The sequence below is a fragment of the Pezoporus flaviventris genome, unplaced genomic scaffold (genome assembly GCF_033815535.1).
Source record: "Pezoporus flaviventris isolate CSIRO_AGI_PZ_B2104156 unplaced genomic scaffold, CSIRO_AGI_Pfla_v1 ptg000285l, whole genome shotgun sequence".
Taxonomy (NCBI): domain Eukaryota; kingdom Metazoa; phylum Chordata; class Aves; order Psittaciformes; family Psittacidae; genus Pezoporus; species Pezoporus flaviventris.
The window spans coordinates 679,418-696,179 of record NW_026892832.1 but is presented as its reverse complement, the minus strand read 5'-3'; the positions used below and the strand labels follow the sequence as shown (position 1 = coordinate 696,179).

General features: G+C 39.6%; 1 protein-coding gene across 5 annotated transcripts in view; it reads left to right on the top strand.

Moving 5' to 3' along the window:
• EPB41L4A (erythrocyte membrane protein band 4.1 like 4A) overlaps positions 1-16,762 on the top strand; it is a 123,686-nt gene that overhangs the window by 90,106 nt on the left and 16,818 nt on the right. The window contains exons 13-17 of one of the 5 annotated variants that reach the window (XM_061443081.1): positions 1,513-1,594; positions 5,809-5,892; positions 8,232-8,345; positions 9,896-9,943; positions 13,914-13,991. In XM_061443081.1, coding sequence (XP_061299065.1) covers positions 1,513-1,594; positions 5,809-5,892; positions 8,232-8,345; positions 9,896-9,943; positions 13,914-13,991 — 406 coding nt within the window. The remainder of the gene's footprint in view (positions 1-1,512; positions 1,595-5,808; positions 5,893-8,231; positions 8,346-9,895; positions 9,944-13,913; positions 13,992-16,762) is intronic. The other 4 variants (XM_061443083.1, XM_061443082.1, XM_061443084.1 and 1 more) reach the window with 4 other exon arrangements.

The window sequence follows — 16,762 nt, the reverse complement described above, 5'->3', positions numbered from 1 at the left end:
TGCCTTAGGATATCTCAAGTACTTGTGCTGAAGTAGAGGAAAGTCCAGAGACTTTACATGTCAAAGGGCTGATATGGAAAGTTGAGGGAGATTGTGGAGATCTTTCTCTGAGATTGTAGAGAAAGCTTACAATGCAAAATCTCATCACAGTTTAAGATGTTAAGATGTTTTAGCCAAGCAAAAGGGCTTTGAGTTTATACCGCTGTATTAACAACACTATGATGTTGCTTGCTTGTCCCAGAGGACGATATTTACTTGTTAGCAGTCTTATAGGCTTCAGTCAATCTGTTTCATTATCTTCATGAACATGCTCAGAATAGATCCTGTTCAAAGCTGTATACATCATCAGTGGTTTTGCTTTGTTGTTTTACTTAGCAGTTGTTTCTGGAGGTGATAACAATTTTGTAAGAAATTACTGAGATTGCTGGTTATATGGAAAGAGAATGTGTGATCTGAAGGAAAATTACAGACTAATATTAACATCACAGCATGAAAACTAAAATCAAAGTGCCAGTAGGACAAACTTGAATTGATGATTAATATATACATAACAAGCTGAACAGAACAGTGCACTTTTTGTTCATGATACTGAACAAATACATCTGTAGAGCATAATATTGTCATGTGACTTTGATTTAAACCCAGTATAAAATACACAGATTCCCTTGACCCTCAGTGCTCCTAAGTCATGAATACCCAAATCTGTCTGAAGCCTGTTATATGAGGGCTCAAAAAGAGGGGAAAGTGCACATTCCTCCAGCTTCTTCAGGTTCCTTTTTGTGGCGCAGGTGGGGACTGCAATGCCAACACTGCGAAAAGTAGAGTCAAAATGGAAAGAGCATTTCACACAAAATTGGAAACTAGTCAGATAACTTTCAAATACTGGCTGAAAGTTTCTGACTCATTGAAACTGATGCTTAGCTGTCTCTGTCAGAGTATTATTCGGTATTGTCTATTTACATTATTAATTTCATAATCCATTGATTTATAGTTATTATTTTCCTGGTCATAACTTAGGATATATTTGTGTTGCACTGTGTTGCTACATCAATTTAAAATGGTTTCTTAGAGCAAGCATACTAGTTTTGCTTTACTATCTAATCTAACAATTGTTTTGGAGGCTATAGTTATTGCAGCGGGGATCCCCAAGCTTTTTCATAGCTTGTATTCTACTTAACGCTTTTCTTCTTATTGTTGACTAAGCGGAGAATTCCTTTCTGGTGTGGCAATGTCATAGACTCAGTTTGAGGACAACAGCTTTAAACCCCTTTGTCTTATATGCAAGACTAATGAATTCCCCCATGTTAAGCATGTTAAACTTTCTTAGGAGGGTAAGACATAAAAATGTGATCATTATACGTCCTTAGTAAGTAGTGCATGTACCAGATGTCTTGTGTATCATTTTACCTCTTATGCTGCACTGTGTTCAGTATGTGATTATACTGAATAGGGGTGTAGGGGGTGCAAGATATTTGCTACAGGACTGTTCTGTGGTGGTTTTCTTTTTTCCAGGATCTAAGAACATGAGCCAGATTACCACAAATGATGAGGATGAAGGAACTACCAAAATTATTGCACCTTCCCCAGTGAAAAGGTATGTAGACCAGCAGTTAGTTCCCTTTCCAGCTTTAAAGACATTGTGTATTGCATTGGATAGAGGAACACATTTAGTAATCATTAGTAACAGTTTATCATGGCCTTAAGTTCAGGATCTGCTCACAAAGGTCAGAGAGTGTTGGCCAGTAATTAATTTTATCAAACCCTGATCATCTAATGAACCTGGAACAGGGATTTCAGGTGACACAGATTTTGGAAAGCCGCAAATTGGGGCAAGTTAATGGGAAAGTAAACAGACTCAGTTTTAAATATGAAAAAACAGACAGTGACCCACTGGCACTGGTTTACGATAGTTATGTGAACTGCTATGTGCCTCTCCCCCAGGAGCTGTGGGCTGGCTGGCAGGGCAGTCGGCGTGTAGGTCTGCCTCTGCACAGGGCAGGTGCTGCTTCAGATATGTGCACGGAAGAGCTGGGCATGGCCTCTCTCCCAGCAGTGCTGTTATTCTAGGAGTCCATTTGCTGTCACACTGTTAAGTCCAGAACAAAGCTCATGAGTGTTCGTGCTGATCCTTGGGAGCAAGGAATTGCCAGTGCTCCTCTGAACTTCCATGGCCTGCTGTGTTTAATGCATCTTTGGTTATTACGCATATTTCAGAGAAAGAGATGAGGCTCAGATTCAGAAAGGGATTTATATCTCCACCCTTAATTTTAGGTGTAATTTGGGTGCCTGAATAAAAAAAAGAGTGATTTAACAAAACAGTGAATAAAAAAAAACTTGGCACCTAAGTTTTTTGCTTAGTTGCCTGAATGTCTGTCTCTGCATGCCTCATACCCTGACAGGTTTTTTTTTTGAGCTGAATAATTCTGTCCTTATCTTTCCATTGAAGCTGTGTGCTTCACATACAGTGTATCGGGACTGACCTCTGAGAAAAGATCTAAGATTTACTGCAAATTCTTGGTGGATAGTGTTTCCTATTGCCTAATGTTTAAAACAGTTGACACAGAAAAGAATTGCTGAGTTGAATTGCTTTCTCAATAAGAGGGAAATTCAATCAAAAATTCTAACCCTTAGAATATTATACTGATCATGGGTTAAAAGAAAGATTATAATTTTGACACTTGGTCATGTTGAAACTAGGCCACTGGGGAGAAAACAATACAAAGTTATGTACATACCTGCAGGGAAGGTGCAAAGAGGACAGAGCCAGGCTCTTGGTGCACAGTGATAGGACCAGAAGCAACAGGCACAGACTGAAATGCAGAAGATTCCCTCTGAACATCAGGAGGCATTCTCACTGTGAGGGTGACTGAGCACAGGTTGTTCAGAGATGTTGTGGAATCTCCAGCCCTGGAGATAATTCAATAAGCATCTGGGAATGGACCTGGGCCACTGGCTCCGAGTGGCTGTGCTTAAGCTGAGGTTTGGATAAAGTGATTTCCAAAGGTCCCTGCCAACCCCAACCTTTCTGTGATTTGTTAGGGGAGAGCAAGAAGTACAAAGCAAGAAGTACCTTTATTCCATAGTGCAGATAATCATACTGGGAAGGAATAATAGCCCTTTACTACAGCTTATGCTACAAATACTATGTATAAATTTTTAGCAATGAACAGTTAAAAAGAAATGGATAGGCCTATTGTAGAGCAAGAACCAAAATAAGGGGCTCTCAACATGGCACCTTCAAGGTTTAAGTATTTAGTTTCTTACTTTTTAAACTTGGCAGTTTAAAAGCAATTCACAGAGTCTCACTGAGTCAGAGTTTTAAACAGTGCTAATCACTTCCATCAAAAAAAGTATTGGAAGTTGTTTTTCTTGCATTGAAATTTATTTGTTTTCCCTGTGTCTCTCTCTGCACATGTAAAACACCTTTCATGTCTGCCAGCCTTAGTGTGCATGACAGGTAGCACACATACTTTGTGGAGTGTTCATAGCGTGGTAGTTTACTCCATCCTGTGTAATTCTTGCATTAATTGTTCATGATCACAAAACAGCTTTCTGCAGCTCTTAGAAGCAGAGTTTTTGTAGTTTAACATCTCATTCACAGCAGAGATACATAATTGGTCACTTCTGCATAAGTGGTATAAATGCAAGGTAAACCATAAAAACCCCCAACAACAGTAATCTCACATGAAATCCGAATTCTAACCTTTTCAAGGACTTTGAATGAACTCAGTTCCTTTTGGAGCTGTGTTCCTGGAGATAGTACTAGTGTCTGAAAAGCTGCCATGCTGTAGCTCTCTACCTGTTAACTGTGTGTCTGCTCTGAATGAATAATGGCCTAGTAATCTAATGCAGTGGAATCACATCCCAAGATAATTTCCCTCACTCTCTCTCTCTCTCTCATTTTTTTAAGATTTTAGAGCACCCTTTAAATGTCTTCAAGCACAGTTTTCAATCTAAGTATTGTTCAGTAGTTCATGCTATGCAAAACCTATTGGTTTTGGCAGTACAAGATGGAAGTATATTTACCTGAATTACTTCCTTGGTCTGTAGTAGGCATGTATTTTTAAGCTTGGGAATAGATCGTATGCACATTTGAGTCAATAATTAATGGATGCAGTATGGAGAAAATTATTTGCCTGGTAAAGTGCAATTTAGTTTCCCTTCCTGCTGATTTACTGTATTTTTGCATTGTATTTGCTGTGTGTGAATTAAATGATTAACTCAGTGACCTGTAGTAACCAAAGGCCGACATTAAAAGTGGATTAGTGAGTTAATTAGCCACGATTCCTTCATAAAGCGAAGTCTGTCCCCTCCTGCTCTGGGCAAAGAACTCTGGCTTGTGTCCTCAACTCTGTAAGCATCTGTAAAGGGGTTTTTTTTGAGATCTTAAGTTGCACTTAGAAAGATATATTAATGTTTGTAGTGGGTTGCTGTCAGTAATACTTCTCAAAGAGCTTAGTGGAAATCAATGTGGCTGTCTAGTTCTGTATCAGGCAAACTGCTTGTTCATGCAGAAAGCAAGCTCTCGAGATGATGATGCATACTAGCCAGTGGTGAGAGGGTGGGTGAAAAGCATCCTTCAGCAGGAAGTCACTTTCCAGCACTTGGAGTGGCAATGAGCAGGCTATCTAGCTTCTTTAATGGGTTGCAAGTTGTAAAACCTGGCACTGTGAGAATGGTAGGAATAAAGGAAGAATTGGAGCATTCTGCTGTTCCTTCCAACCATCTCCAATAAGTATGATGGAATACTGGTTACAAATATTGATAGGTCTCGTAAGCCAGATGACTATCTTGACTGTCCTGGTACTTTAATTTGCAGCGGTCAGTAAAGACAGCTCTTTCACATTGTCAAATCTATGCTCGGTGTCTAGCAAAATGAAAACATATGGGGTAGGAGTGAGAAGACGATGCTACTCTGTGAACCTGTGTTCTGTCACGTTTTGAATAGTTACCACCCCTGCTGCCTTTGTTGTCCCCATCTTAAAGAAGGCAATGTAGTCCTGGGAAAATGGTAAAGAAATATAGATAGTAAGGATAATAAAGGGTATGCGGTGCATCCTATACTGATAGAGATTAAATAGTCCATAATTTTTCACTTGGAAAAAGAGATGAAACAGTTGTTAAAAATATATTAAAAGAATTATGGGGTGAAGTTTGTGATTAGGGAACCATCTTTTATAGGGCTTTTTTTCTTTCTATAAACACAGAACTTGTGAAGAACATGGGATGGAAGTTTTGAACCTGGTGGAATTTTTGAACTAAAATTAAATACTTGTTTGTGGCATAGTTAAATGCCTGAGCATACTGTTACCAGGCGCTATTTATGCCAGAAATTAAAAACGTTCCAGTGGTGTTTCAGAAAATCTATGGAAGAAAGTTCCATCAAGTGTTATGTAGAATAAAAAGCAGATAAAGCCTCTGATTCAGTAATTGGTTAACTGCATATTGTGGAAGACTGTGAGAGCATATTTTATTTTTGCTCTATTGTTAGAGTTTTTGCCTAAGCATCTGCTCTCGTTTATTCTGAATGCTGCCGTAATTATGAGCCTGTAGAGCCGATTTACAGGTCCTCCATATTCTTTTTTTCCCTCCCCCCCCCCCCAGTCTCTCCTCCTAGGAGAGATTAAATTATTCAACACAGCAGCTGTTTGCCCTCTTCACATAGCTGCCAAATACCTGTATATTAGGGTGGGTCTCTGTAATGACTGTATGACTTTACAATTAATTTTTAAGAGGTCAGAGGGAGAGAACATGTGATCTATACACTATCAGTTTTAAAAAAATAAATGTATCTGTACTTTGATTTAGCTTTAAAAAGATGAAAAAAGAAAACAGCCCAGAAACACAAAGAAGTAAAACAGGTGCACCGTGGGAGGAAAGTGGCCCAAAGAGGTAAGGCAAGGCATGAAGTTCAGTAAAGTGCAAGGTCCTACACCTGGGTTAGGGCAATCCCAGGCACAGCTACAGGTTGGGCAGAGAAGAGATTCAGAGGAGCCCTGCGGAGAAGGACTTGGAGATGTTGGTCAATGAGAAACTCAACATGAGCCGGCTTCAGTGTGCGCTCGCAGCCCAGAAAGCCAAACGTATCCTGGGCTGCATCAAAAGAAGCGTGACCAGCAGGTCAGTCCTGCCCCTTTACTCTGCTCTTGTGAGACCTCACTTGGAGTATTGTGTGCAGTTCTGGTGTCCTAAACGGACACGGAACTGTTGGAACAAGTTCAGAGGAGGGCCACGAGGATGATCAGGGGACTGGAGCACCTCCTGTATGAAGAGAGGCTGAGAAAGTTGGGGCTGTTGAGCCTGGACAAGAGGAGGCTGCGTGGAGGCGTCATAGCAGCCTTCCAGTATCTGAAGGGGGCCTACAGGGATGTCAGAGCAGGGTCTCTTCATCAGGCACTGTAGCAACAGGACAAAGGGTTCAAACTTAAACAGGGGAAGTTCAGGATAGACAAAAGGATGAAGTTCTTTACTGTGAGGGTGGTGAGGCACTGGAATGGGTTGCCCAAGGAAGTGATAAATGCTCCACCCCTGTCAGTGTTCAAGGCCAGGTTGGACAGAGCCTTGGGTGACATGGTTTAGGGCGAGGCATCCCTGCCTATGGCATTGGGATTGGAACTAGATGATCTTAAGGTCCTTTCCAATCCAAACTATTCTATGATTTTATGATTCTGTGGTTCTATGATTCTGTTGTGTCCTAGGTACTGTGCAGTGATAAATATCATGCCATAGTAAAAGGTTGAAAGATACTAATACATTAATGTATTAACAGGTCATAATAAATCTGTATTGTATGTAAGAAGGCAGGTCCTGCCATGGATAAATAGTCAGTTAAAAATTTGGAAAGTAGGCATAGAAGGATGAAAGGCATAGTCAGTGGATGAAAGTCACCAGTGGCTTTCCATAGAGATCTGTTCATAGGTCTCTGCTGTTCAGTATATTTCTCAAGGAGCTGGAAAAGGGGTGATACAACTTGGTGATGGGACAGAATTGGTTGGGTAGTTAGAGTGAAAGTTGTCTGTGAAGAGTGGCAGAAAGATCCCTAAAGTATGAGAGGTGAATTGCTAGATGGTGGATGACTCCGAGTCAGTAACTGTAAAGAGAGATGCTTCACGGCAAAAAAATACCTCTAGATTTCTGAGTAAAATGAGGTGCTGTGGAGCTATGATGGATAACTTCATGAAAACATGAACTATGTAGCAGTCAGAAAAAACAATTAGCAATTAGTAGGAAAGCAAGTTGAAAGCATTATGACGTTACATAAATCTGTGAATCACGTTTACTTTGTGAATTACAAGTGCAACTCGGATGTCCTTACCTCAGGAAAAGGCTTGCAGTGGGGCAGCAAGGGTAGTCAAAGGTGTGAATAGCTGTGCAGGATATCTGTATAAGGAGCAAAGGCATAGGCCAGGCAGGACTTTTCCTTCAGTCTGGAAAAAAGATATGTCAGGGGATGTGGTCTGGAAAATCAAGAGTAGTACAAGGGAAAGGAGAAAGAGATCAGGACTGTATTTTTCCAGCATAAGAGCTTGGGATCTTCATATGGAACTATTAGAGGCGGTTTAAAAGGGTTGAGAATGGCTCTGTTACAGTGTTGGAAGAGGCCCTTACACTTCTGTAGGAAGGTATTGCAGAATAACCCATACAGGCATTTGATAATCTACATCTAATTCAGTAACCACCCAACCTATTGGGTCTCACATAGCCTAAAATACATAACCTGAAGTGTGAAACATATCCATACCATTGGCAGAGGGTTGTGTGGGTGAACAGCAGAAACATATCCATACCATTGGCAGAGGGTTGTGTGGGTGAACAGCAGAGAGCTGGAGCTAAAATTGTTTCATGGTCCCAAGCATTATTCTGTGATGAAGATGTATATCATGATGGGAATACCGTTTTCATATTTATACCCATGGAAAACAGAAAGAGGTACATTTGATTGCCTACTTCTGGGTTGGATAACTCATTCTAAAGCGCAGAAATTTTATTATGCTAAAAGAATATATGTACTTGATTATGAATTTTGTAAGCTTAGAGCTGTTGGCTTTGCAGTGCTAAGAGGTCTCTTCTACGTTTTCAAGGTTCAATGTAAAATACTTATTGCTGGAAAGTGGTACTATTTGCATACGTGTTTGAGCCTTCTCATTTATGTAGGCTGAATCTCAGTTACCTGTCCTAACTGTCCTGGAAGTTTTGAAACCAACTGTTTGCTCTTCCTTTTTTAACCCTAGTGGGCTGTATAATTCACCTAGTGACTACAATAAATCACCAAAGTTTCCTTACTCTCGGTGGCGGAACCCATCAGGTGGCAGTGAGAGTGAGTCTGAGCAGCCGGTGCGGAGGAGGTAAGAGCCCTGGAGTTAATTAACTGTTACTTCTCACAGTGGAAATCTTGCAGGCTCTGTGTCAGTTAACATTCTTGGAGACACAACTGGGTCCTAGGAAAAAGGATATTATATGGCCAGTTATTAGTCAAAACAAACAACAACAACCCAACAAAAACTTGACCAAGAATACCAGATCTGCTTTTGAAAAGGTAGGCGCTTTGCTTGTGTGCTGCTCTGGGTACCAGGAAAATGATGTTAGCATATGAGAAATTGCATTATTTGGACACGCAAGGTCCTTTCAGTTGCTGCAACTGGTTTTCCTTGGTGAAGGAAAGGATTGATGAATGTTGCTTGCTTGACAATGAGCTTCTAATATTGAGCAGTATTTTAAGTACATTGCTTTGCTGCAGGTGCAGTGGAGATAAAACAAATAAGCTGCTTTCATTGCTGAGGTAATCTGATGCTGTGATCTGTTGTGTAGTATAGCAAGCATAGCTACTCTGACATATTCATTGCAGTCTTCTAGGACTGCCTTCAAGCCCAGCACCTCAGGAGTTATATCTCCTTCTGACATCTATGAAGTGATAATCTCTTTGGCTTTCAAAGCCAAAAAAGAGGTCTCATGGCGTCGTGTCTGTGAGGAAATCTAGTTTGATGTGGAGCTTTTATATTTGTCATGTTTCTGTGCTGCTCCATTATCTGCCATGAGCTGTCTAGAACAGGAGTGAAGAAACTCACCAGTGTTGTATGCTTTGTGACCTCTTGCCTAAGTTAAAATCACTGTAGCTCTCTCTTAGGTCAGCAGAGTTATGTTGATTTACCCTGTTGGACAGAGCCTTTGTAAATAATAGCAATGTGTTTCCTGAATGGGTTTTCTTTCATTGCTAGCTTATTGTGAGGGCTTACTGGGCTTTAAAAACAAAGGAATAGGCATGTGCAGTGCAGAACTGTCTTGTATCAAGAACAGTGTTTGTGCACTACATAGTAGGAAATTCTTTGAGATGCAAAGATCATCTGGGAATTGCATTTAGCTGGTCTACTCAGTGGACATTTGATCATGCCTACAGCAAGTTTTCTCTTGGGCCACCACACCAACAATATGTTTTTTAAAGTCTTATCTCATATGTGGAACAGTGAAGTAGATAGGTTCTAACCTAATTATGTCTTCCTGAATCTTGGTTTTATTAATGGACTTTCCTTTCCCAGCTGTTTAATAACAATAGCCATGTTGTTTCTGGACTTTTTACTGGAATTAAGAGGAAAACATCAGGCTTTGCTATGCTGGAAACAGTAGGAAACTTTAAAGGTCAGCATACTATGCTTAATCTTACAAGTCAGAGGTTTGCAAAGAGAGTTTGAATGGGATCGTGCCTTTACAATTTACTATAGTGTTTTTAATTTTAAAACAAGCACATGCCTTTTCTGTGCCTTAAATGATGCTGAAGGAAAACTTTGGTAAAATTTTGGTGTTTGTTTTTTCCATTTTTTTTTTTTTAAAGATGTGTGTTCTTGTGTATTTGTATTAAGTGACCCAATGGTGTTTCATTAAAACCTCCTTAATGTCACAGGAGAAATCAAAACAGTGGCGAAGATTCATATTTAAAGCAAAGGAGAAGGTAAATATATAATTTATAGCAGTCATGAAATGATAGCAAAGGTACTAATCATATTTTAGTTCCCTGCATTCCTTCCCTTCCTTTGTTCCCTCTCCACCATCTTCTTAATTATTTAAAAGGCTTGTTATATTCTGGCCATTTATTGTTCTCTTTCCTGTCTTGCTTTTGCTAAAATACTCTGTAACACAGATTCCTCTAAGCTGCCTTGCACATTGTTATTGCACCATGCTAGAAGAAATTTATGGAAATTAACTAAAGGCTTTTCTGCAACTTAAAGGTCAATTCCGAAAGTTTTAGCTTTTGGATTTTGTGTCTGCAGATTTTGTGTTGAGTTCTTTAGCCTCCCAGTCCACTTCTAATTAATCTGTTTCGAAAGCAAGCATACTATTGTTTCAGATTAGTTGTCCTGTATAAGGTAGGTGCAGAGGCATATGCAGTTTGTTAAGGTGTTCTCACTGTCTTGCACATTTTTTTTCTGAACTCTTTTCTGAAGCTTCTGGCTTTTTTTTCCTTGTGCAGTCTTGACTAGTTGTCACATTTCCAAATAGTGTCTGTGTGAATTCATGTGTGCCCTTCAACAACTTCACCTTTTGATGGAATTTTGCATCTGGAGTTCTGCAGTGCCACTTCTGCTTGCCATGAGACTGCTTGCTGAGTCTGTGCTCTGAGCTGTCCTTGCTCCTGCGGTCCTGCTCTGGCTGCTGGAGTAAAGGGAACAGTGCAGTGCATTTCTATGTTAGAGTATCTAGAAGCTTGTGAGGAAAAGGAGACACTCCCAGGATCTGATTCTCTGCTGCAGCATGGGAAAGGAGCTCTGGCAGAGATACAAAATCCCAGGGACAATCACAGGAAGTCAGAGAAAATGCTTGCATACTTTGCACCTCTTGTATTGGATTATTTTTTTGAAGGATGTCACCATTACAATCTGCCAGTGATAATCCTGTAGTAGATGTCCAGCACATGAGAAGATTTAGTTAGACATCTCAGGTGGAAAACACAGTGCTCAGAAGGGACCTTTCTGCAAAGCCTGTGCCTGCTGCAGGTTTGGTATTGTATATTGTAATAGACTTTCTCCACTTCCTCACAATTTGGCTACTCTCCTCTCTTTTTAATCAGAAAAGGATTCCACCAGAATGCGAGCCTTCTCTGTCAACTGTTTCTCTGTTGACATAGGCCTTCTGGACTGTATTTATTCTGTGCCACTTGTTAAACTGCCTTTACCTAGTTCTTGCTCCTTGCATCAAACCGTATAGGTATAGCACATGTAAAGTATCAGATATATCACATAACAAAGAAAACATGAGAAGAAAGAATGAAAGGTGCTTTGTAATTGTCAGAGGTCAGGATGACCTCACTTGTTCTTGCACCTGAGTTAGGTGTCACCTAACCACCTTTGTTCTGATTTTTGGTATTTTGTTCAGTTCAGTAAAAGCTATTATTTAATAGTCACTGAAAGATAATATTCTGACAGCCAACATGAGCAGCTGCCACTCAGCTGACAATTCAGCAGCCCTTCTGTCTCCCAACAGGTGGTTTCCTGACAGGGAGCACAAAGTAACTTTATAGGCAGTATCCCAAAGGTGGGTTAGATTTCTATTTCTGAAAAGCTAGAGGAAGGCTTATCTTTAATTTGAACAAACAGGATATTTTATCTTCCACTTCTCCTGCAATGGTGTGGTTTCTGCTGCCTTGATATCTTAAGAAATAAATTGCTTAAATCAGAGTAGGAAAATAATGGAGAACTGAGAAATGTAAAAGAATGGAGTCACTCTGATGACCTGGAAGTGTGAAAGAACGGTGTTGCTTGCGTGACCTTAGATTCAAGATTAGTGGAATATTTATTAAACATCTAATGAGACTAGGGGGGAAAAAAGGTATCCTTTTGGGCATGTAAGGTCTGTTGTAGTTCTAGGGCATTTATTACTCTGTGCTTCAGGCAGTCATTTGGACACTGTCTTTTAATCCTCTTTCTTCCTTTGGGGTTACATTTTGCTGGAGTAAAATGTGTCTTTCTTATCCCCACTTTCAGCTTCATCCCAAACTGTGCATTTTTACCGTGGAAATTGACTGTCCTGAGCCTTTCAGTGGCTTTAGATTATGAACAGTGAAATTTGGGAATGGGGAGAGCTTTCTGCTTCTCCTCTAGGGAAATTTTACTTTTCCAAGGCTATTCCCTTCAGACAAGCTAGGTCAGAATGATTTTCCTAAGTCCTATTATTCTGTTTTAATGGAAGCTATTTGAGTTAATGATTTTCTGGTGTAGGAGAGAGGGGAGTCTGGACTCCATAGGCTGAGGCATGTAATGACAGCAATTTGATAAAATCAACCATAATTTGTATTATGGAAAAAATTTGAGACTCTCAGCTGTGTCAGACTTCTGTAACAGTGTCCTATTTTCAGAGACAGAGGGTAGAGTAATATGTCCCTGAGCAGATAGGACACTCAGGGGAGGTCCATGCTGCTGCTACTCTCTTGTCTAGGAAGTCTTTCTTGTGTTTTCTCATCCTATTTGGGCTCTTCTCCCCACACTGTTAGAACATGCACTAAGCAGGTGCTTGTCAGTAGCTTTCAACCTTTTCATGAAGTGCTTCCCATTACCTGTTAGCTATACCTGATGAAATGCATTCACTTCTCAGCTTGTTTGGAGTACAGTTTGACAAATCTGTTCTCTTAAAAAAGTGGCTAATCAAAGAGCAGGAGGCACACAAAAGTGTATTTGTCTGACAGCAGCATCAGGAGTTATCCCCTTCTGTCTCCTATTTCACCCCCAGAGACCTCAGAAGAAAATTTCTGTTTTCAGTTGCAGCAAACCCATCACCGGTTATAAGTCTTGACATCCTAAATCCTTCTAGGCCAACACATGTCAATATTCGTCAGGTTTCCCCATTAATCAGCTGGGCCGTCAGCATCACAAGCATGTCTTTCTTTGGGGGCATTTAGAGATCATAGTCACTCTAAAGAATGGTCCAAACCAGCTTTTGATGACAGTGCCATTTTTTAGGACCAAGCCCAACAGTGCAGTACAGTAACAGAATCCTGTTTTCTAGTACCAAATCCTTGACAGCTGGTCTGTTTGCTTCAAAACGTTCATCAGTGGCAATCAGGGATTTGAGAGTCTGGCATAGGTAGTGGCCAAGCACTTCCTTCTGCTGAGAGGAGTTTGTCTATAGGTAGGCATATGCCCATTCTCTTCTTGAACTCTAGCATTGCTCTGTTCCACCATCCCAGTTCCACCAGAGCCATAAATGTCACCTTACCATTTGAAGCTTCACAGTGAGAGGTGATATGGAAGTAACTGCTTTCTTTCTTTTGCCTCACATGACACACCATCTCTGTAGCAATGCATTAAGTCATCCCAAAGCTGTGCTGGTAAATACCTGCCAGTGTGTGCACTTCAGCCTTTCTGTGTTTATAAAGACCAGCAGAGTCAGAGTGTTAGCTGGGTTTTCTTCCATACTGCCTGACATTTGAAAAATGATATGAACGTAACTAGAAGCCAGATGGAAATTGAAGTGAATAGAAAAAGACAGATGTGATAAGCATTTTGTTTTGCCTACAAAACCAGGTTTACTGTATTGTTTCTGTTGGGTGGCCCACAGTGTGCTACAAGAAAAAAGCTAGAATGCATACAGCTTAAAGATGAAACATTTCACACCTCAGAGAAACATTTTACTTGTGCATATACATAAAGGGTGCTGAGAGATAAAATAAAACAAAAATGCAGTACAATGATGGGAAATAGCACTTGACTGACACTGTACTCTGGGTGCACTACTTTCAAAGCAGTTATTCCCAATCAGTTAATGAGAAAAAGATAATATGACTTTCAGGTGCAGACAAGCCCTCAGGAGACTTTTAATTCTGTTTTTCCTCATAATGTTTTTCCACTGTTGCTCATTCCTTATTTAGAAACACAACCTTTGATATTAGTATATAAATTCATCTTGAGACGTTGCTTTCTCCTCTCCAGATCACGATCTCGCTGTAACACCAGCAGTGGCAGTGAATCAGAAAATTCCAACAGAGAGCATCGGAAGAAAAGGAACAGGTAACCTTTATACATTTTAGACATAGAGACAGGAGATGCAAACAAATGGAGATGGACTTTTCTGAGATAGGTTTCTAACATGTATTGTATGTGTACAGTCCTCCTGAGGCAGCTTAAGGTCCTGTTTTGAATAAGAAGAGAGGTAATTGCCAAAACTCATGAACATCATGGGTGTATGCAATGAATGCATACTCTCCTGCTTCTTGGGAAGAACTCATTAATGAACTGCAAATATGGGACACATTTACAAAAGACTTGCAATATTACTGCAAATAAAGTGGATAATGCTGATGACAAGATATTCACAGCATATACTCAAAAATTTCAAGGGCAGAACTTCAGCAGAAAATAAGCTTTTGAGGAGAATAGTAAAAGTATTTTAATGGCTCTGAAACTATGTGTTAATTTTAAATACAAGCTTTTAATGGTATAAATATTTTTATTTTCCATAATGTAAAGTGTGGGCCTAAACCCAAAATGCATACACCATCAACTTTTTATAGAATAGTAAGAGTGAATATTAAGTGATGCAAGCAAGTTTTGTGGTTTAGATTCTATTTTATTTAGATTCTATTTTTCTTACTGCTGATATGAGAAAGTTATCATAACTGTTACATCATAAAAATTATCTACAAAACCTGATTTATCGTATGATAAAAATTCCTTTACACTGGAAAAATTTCTGTTGCATTGGAGAATTATTTATGAAAATGTATTTTTAAAAAGGACATAAAGTTTCTTCATATCACATAAACAGAGCAGAAGATAAATGTCACTGGACAAAAGATGAATTGTTTAAGGCAATTTTTCTAAGAAGCTGTTTTCAAAAGCTGCCGTAGTTTCTCTTTGCCTCACATGCAGTACCATGAGTGATATGTGATTTTCAGATAGTTGAAAACTCTTATAAATAATTATTTGCTAGTTAGTGCTGCAGAAGTACTCAGTATAATAGTATTTTAAGCCTGGTGTGCAGTGGTTAGAGATGCTAAAAAAAATCACAGTGACATTCAAATAAGATGGTATAAAGTATATCTGAGCCATGAGATTTCTTTGAAGTGTACTTAAATTAGAGCACAATCTTGTGAGGTAATCGGTCAACAATAACCTAGTGTTCAAGGAAGATCTGTTTTCTAGGTGATCTCTGAAGTTGAAAGAAATGGTGAGTATAGTTTCAGTTATGAGTGTGTAAATAGTATCTTGCATTCCTTTCTCTTAGAACACTATTGCCAGGTTATTTCATTGAAATTTCACTGAAATTTCTTGTTCAGTTTGCCCCACAAGCAAGCGAAGAAAATTAGAGACTGACCACAAGAATGTCTTTAAGGGTTTCTTCCAATATAAACATTGAGTTGTAAGAAAGATTAAATACTGCTTATAATTTTCTGAAGAAGTGCCTCTACCAGCCCTTCCTCACCTCATGGAAAAGTGTTTAAAATTAAAAAGAAGAAAAATAAATTTGTGTGGATTGTTTTTATGTTTTATACATTTTCAGAAATGTAGGATACATAAAAAATACTGATGTTACAGTGGTTAGTTGGCCAGCTAGAAAGTCATTATGATTGTTAAACAAGTACTAAATGATCTGGAAGTCTGAAACTTGTTGCTTGTTACCAGGTGCAGGAAACCTACCAGTCATAATGCATTTCTGCATTTTCTTAGCTGCTAAAGAGGAATATAATAAGCTGAAAGGGCACACACATTGAATTTCTGTTTTCAGAGGTGAGCCAGGTCTAACAGGGTTAAATGGGACTATATAATGACTGCTGTTACTCGAGTTTTGCCTGTTGCATAGATTAATACTAATTTATTTCCCAGTATGATAATCAGATCTCTGGCACAAGCAAACACGGAGTTGTACTGTTTTACTGGAATAAAATGACTGAATACCCACATTACTGAAAAGAATCTGCTTCTGATTATAGAAGAGTAGAATGTATTGTCCACGTAAGCAAAGACCAGTATTTATAAAAAAAAAACAAACCAAAACCCAAACAAACAATTACCAGAGAGAAATAGAAAGGCAGGTGAGAACTTCTGAAAGTACGACACTGGGAAAAGGTTAGGGAGAAACACTTTACTTCGTATGAATGTTTTATCCTAAGCAGATGTTCACATGAAATTTAAGAAGAATCTATGATGTGCATATTTCAATCATAGAAGAAATGTATCTGCTTTCTTAAAAGCTTTGGTCAAAATTTATTGTGTGGATAAAAGTATATTAAACTGGTAGACTGTGTGCTGCAGCACTTCTGCTTGACTACACTTTAAAGATCCATCTGATTTAGAATCACAGAATGATTGAATGGTTGAGATTGGCAGAGTTGTCTGGATGTCATCTGATCCAACCCCTTACTGAAGCAGGGTCACCTAGAGCCAGTTGCCCAGGACCATTCCCAGATGGTTGTTGAATTGTCTACAAGGAGGGAGACTTCACTGCCTCTCTGAGCAATCTGTGCCACTGCTTGGTAACCCACAGAGTGAAAAAGTGTTTCATGATGTTCAGAGGAAACCTCCTGTTTTTCAGTGTGTGCCCATTGCCTCTTGTCCTGTCTCTGGGCACCACTGAAAAATGCCTGGCTTCATCCTCTTTGCTCCCTCCCTGCAGGATCTTGCCTGATCCTTCTCTTCCCCAGGCTGAACAGTCCCAGCTCTCTTGACCTTTCCTCCTAGAAGAGATGCTCCAGTCCTTTAGTGGCCCTTTGCTGGACTCTGTCCATAGTGTCCATGTCTGTCTTGTTCCGAGAAAACAGCACCAGACCCAGCACTACAGA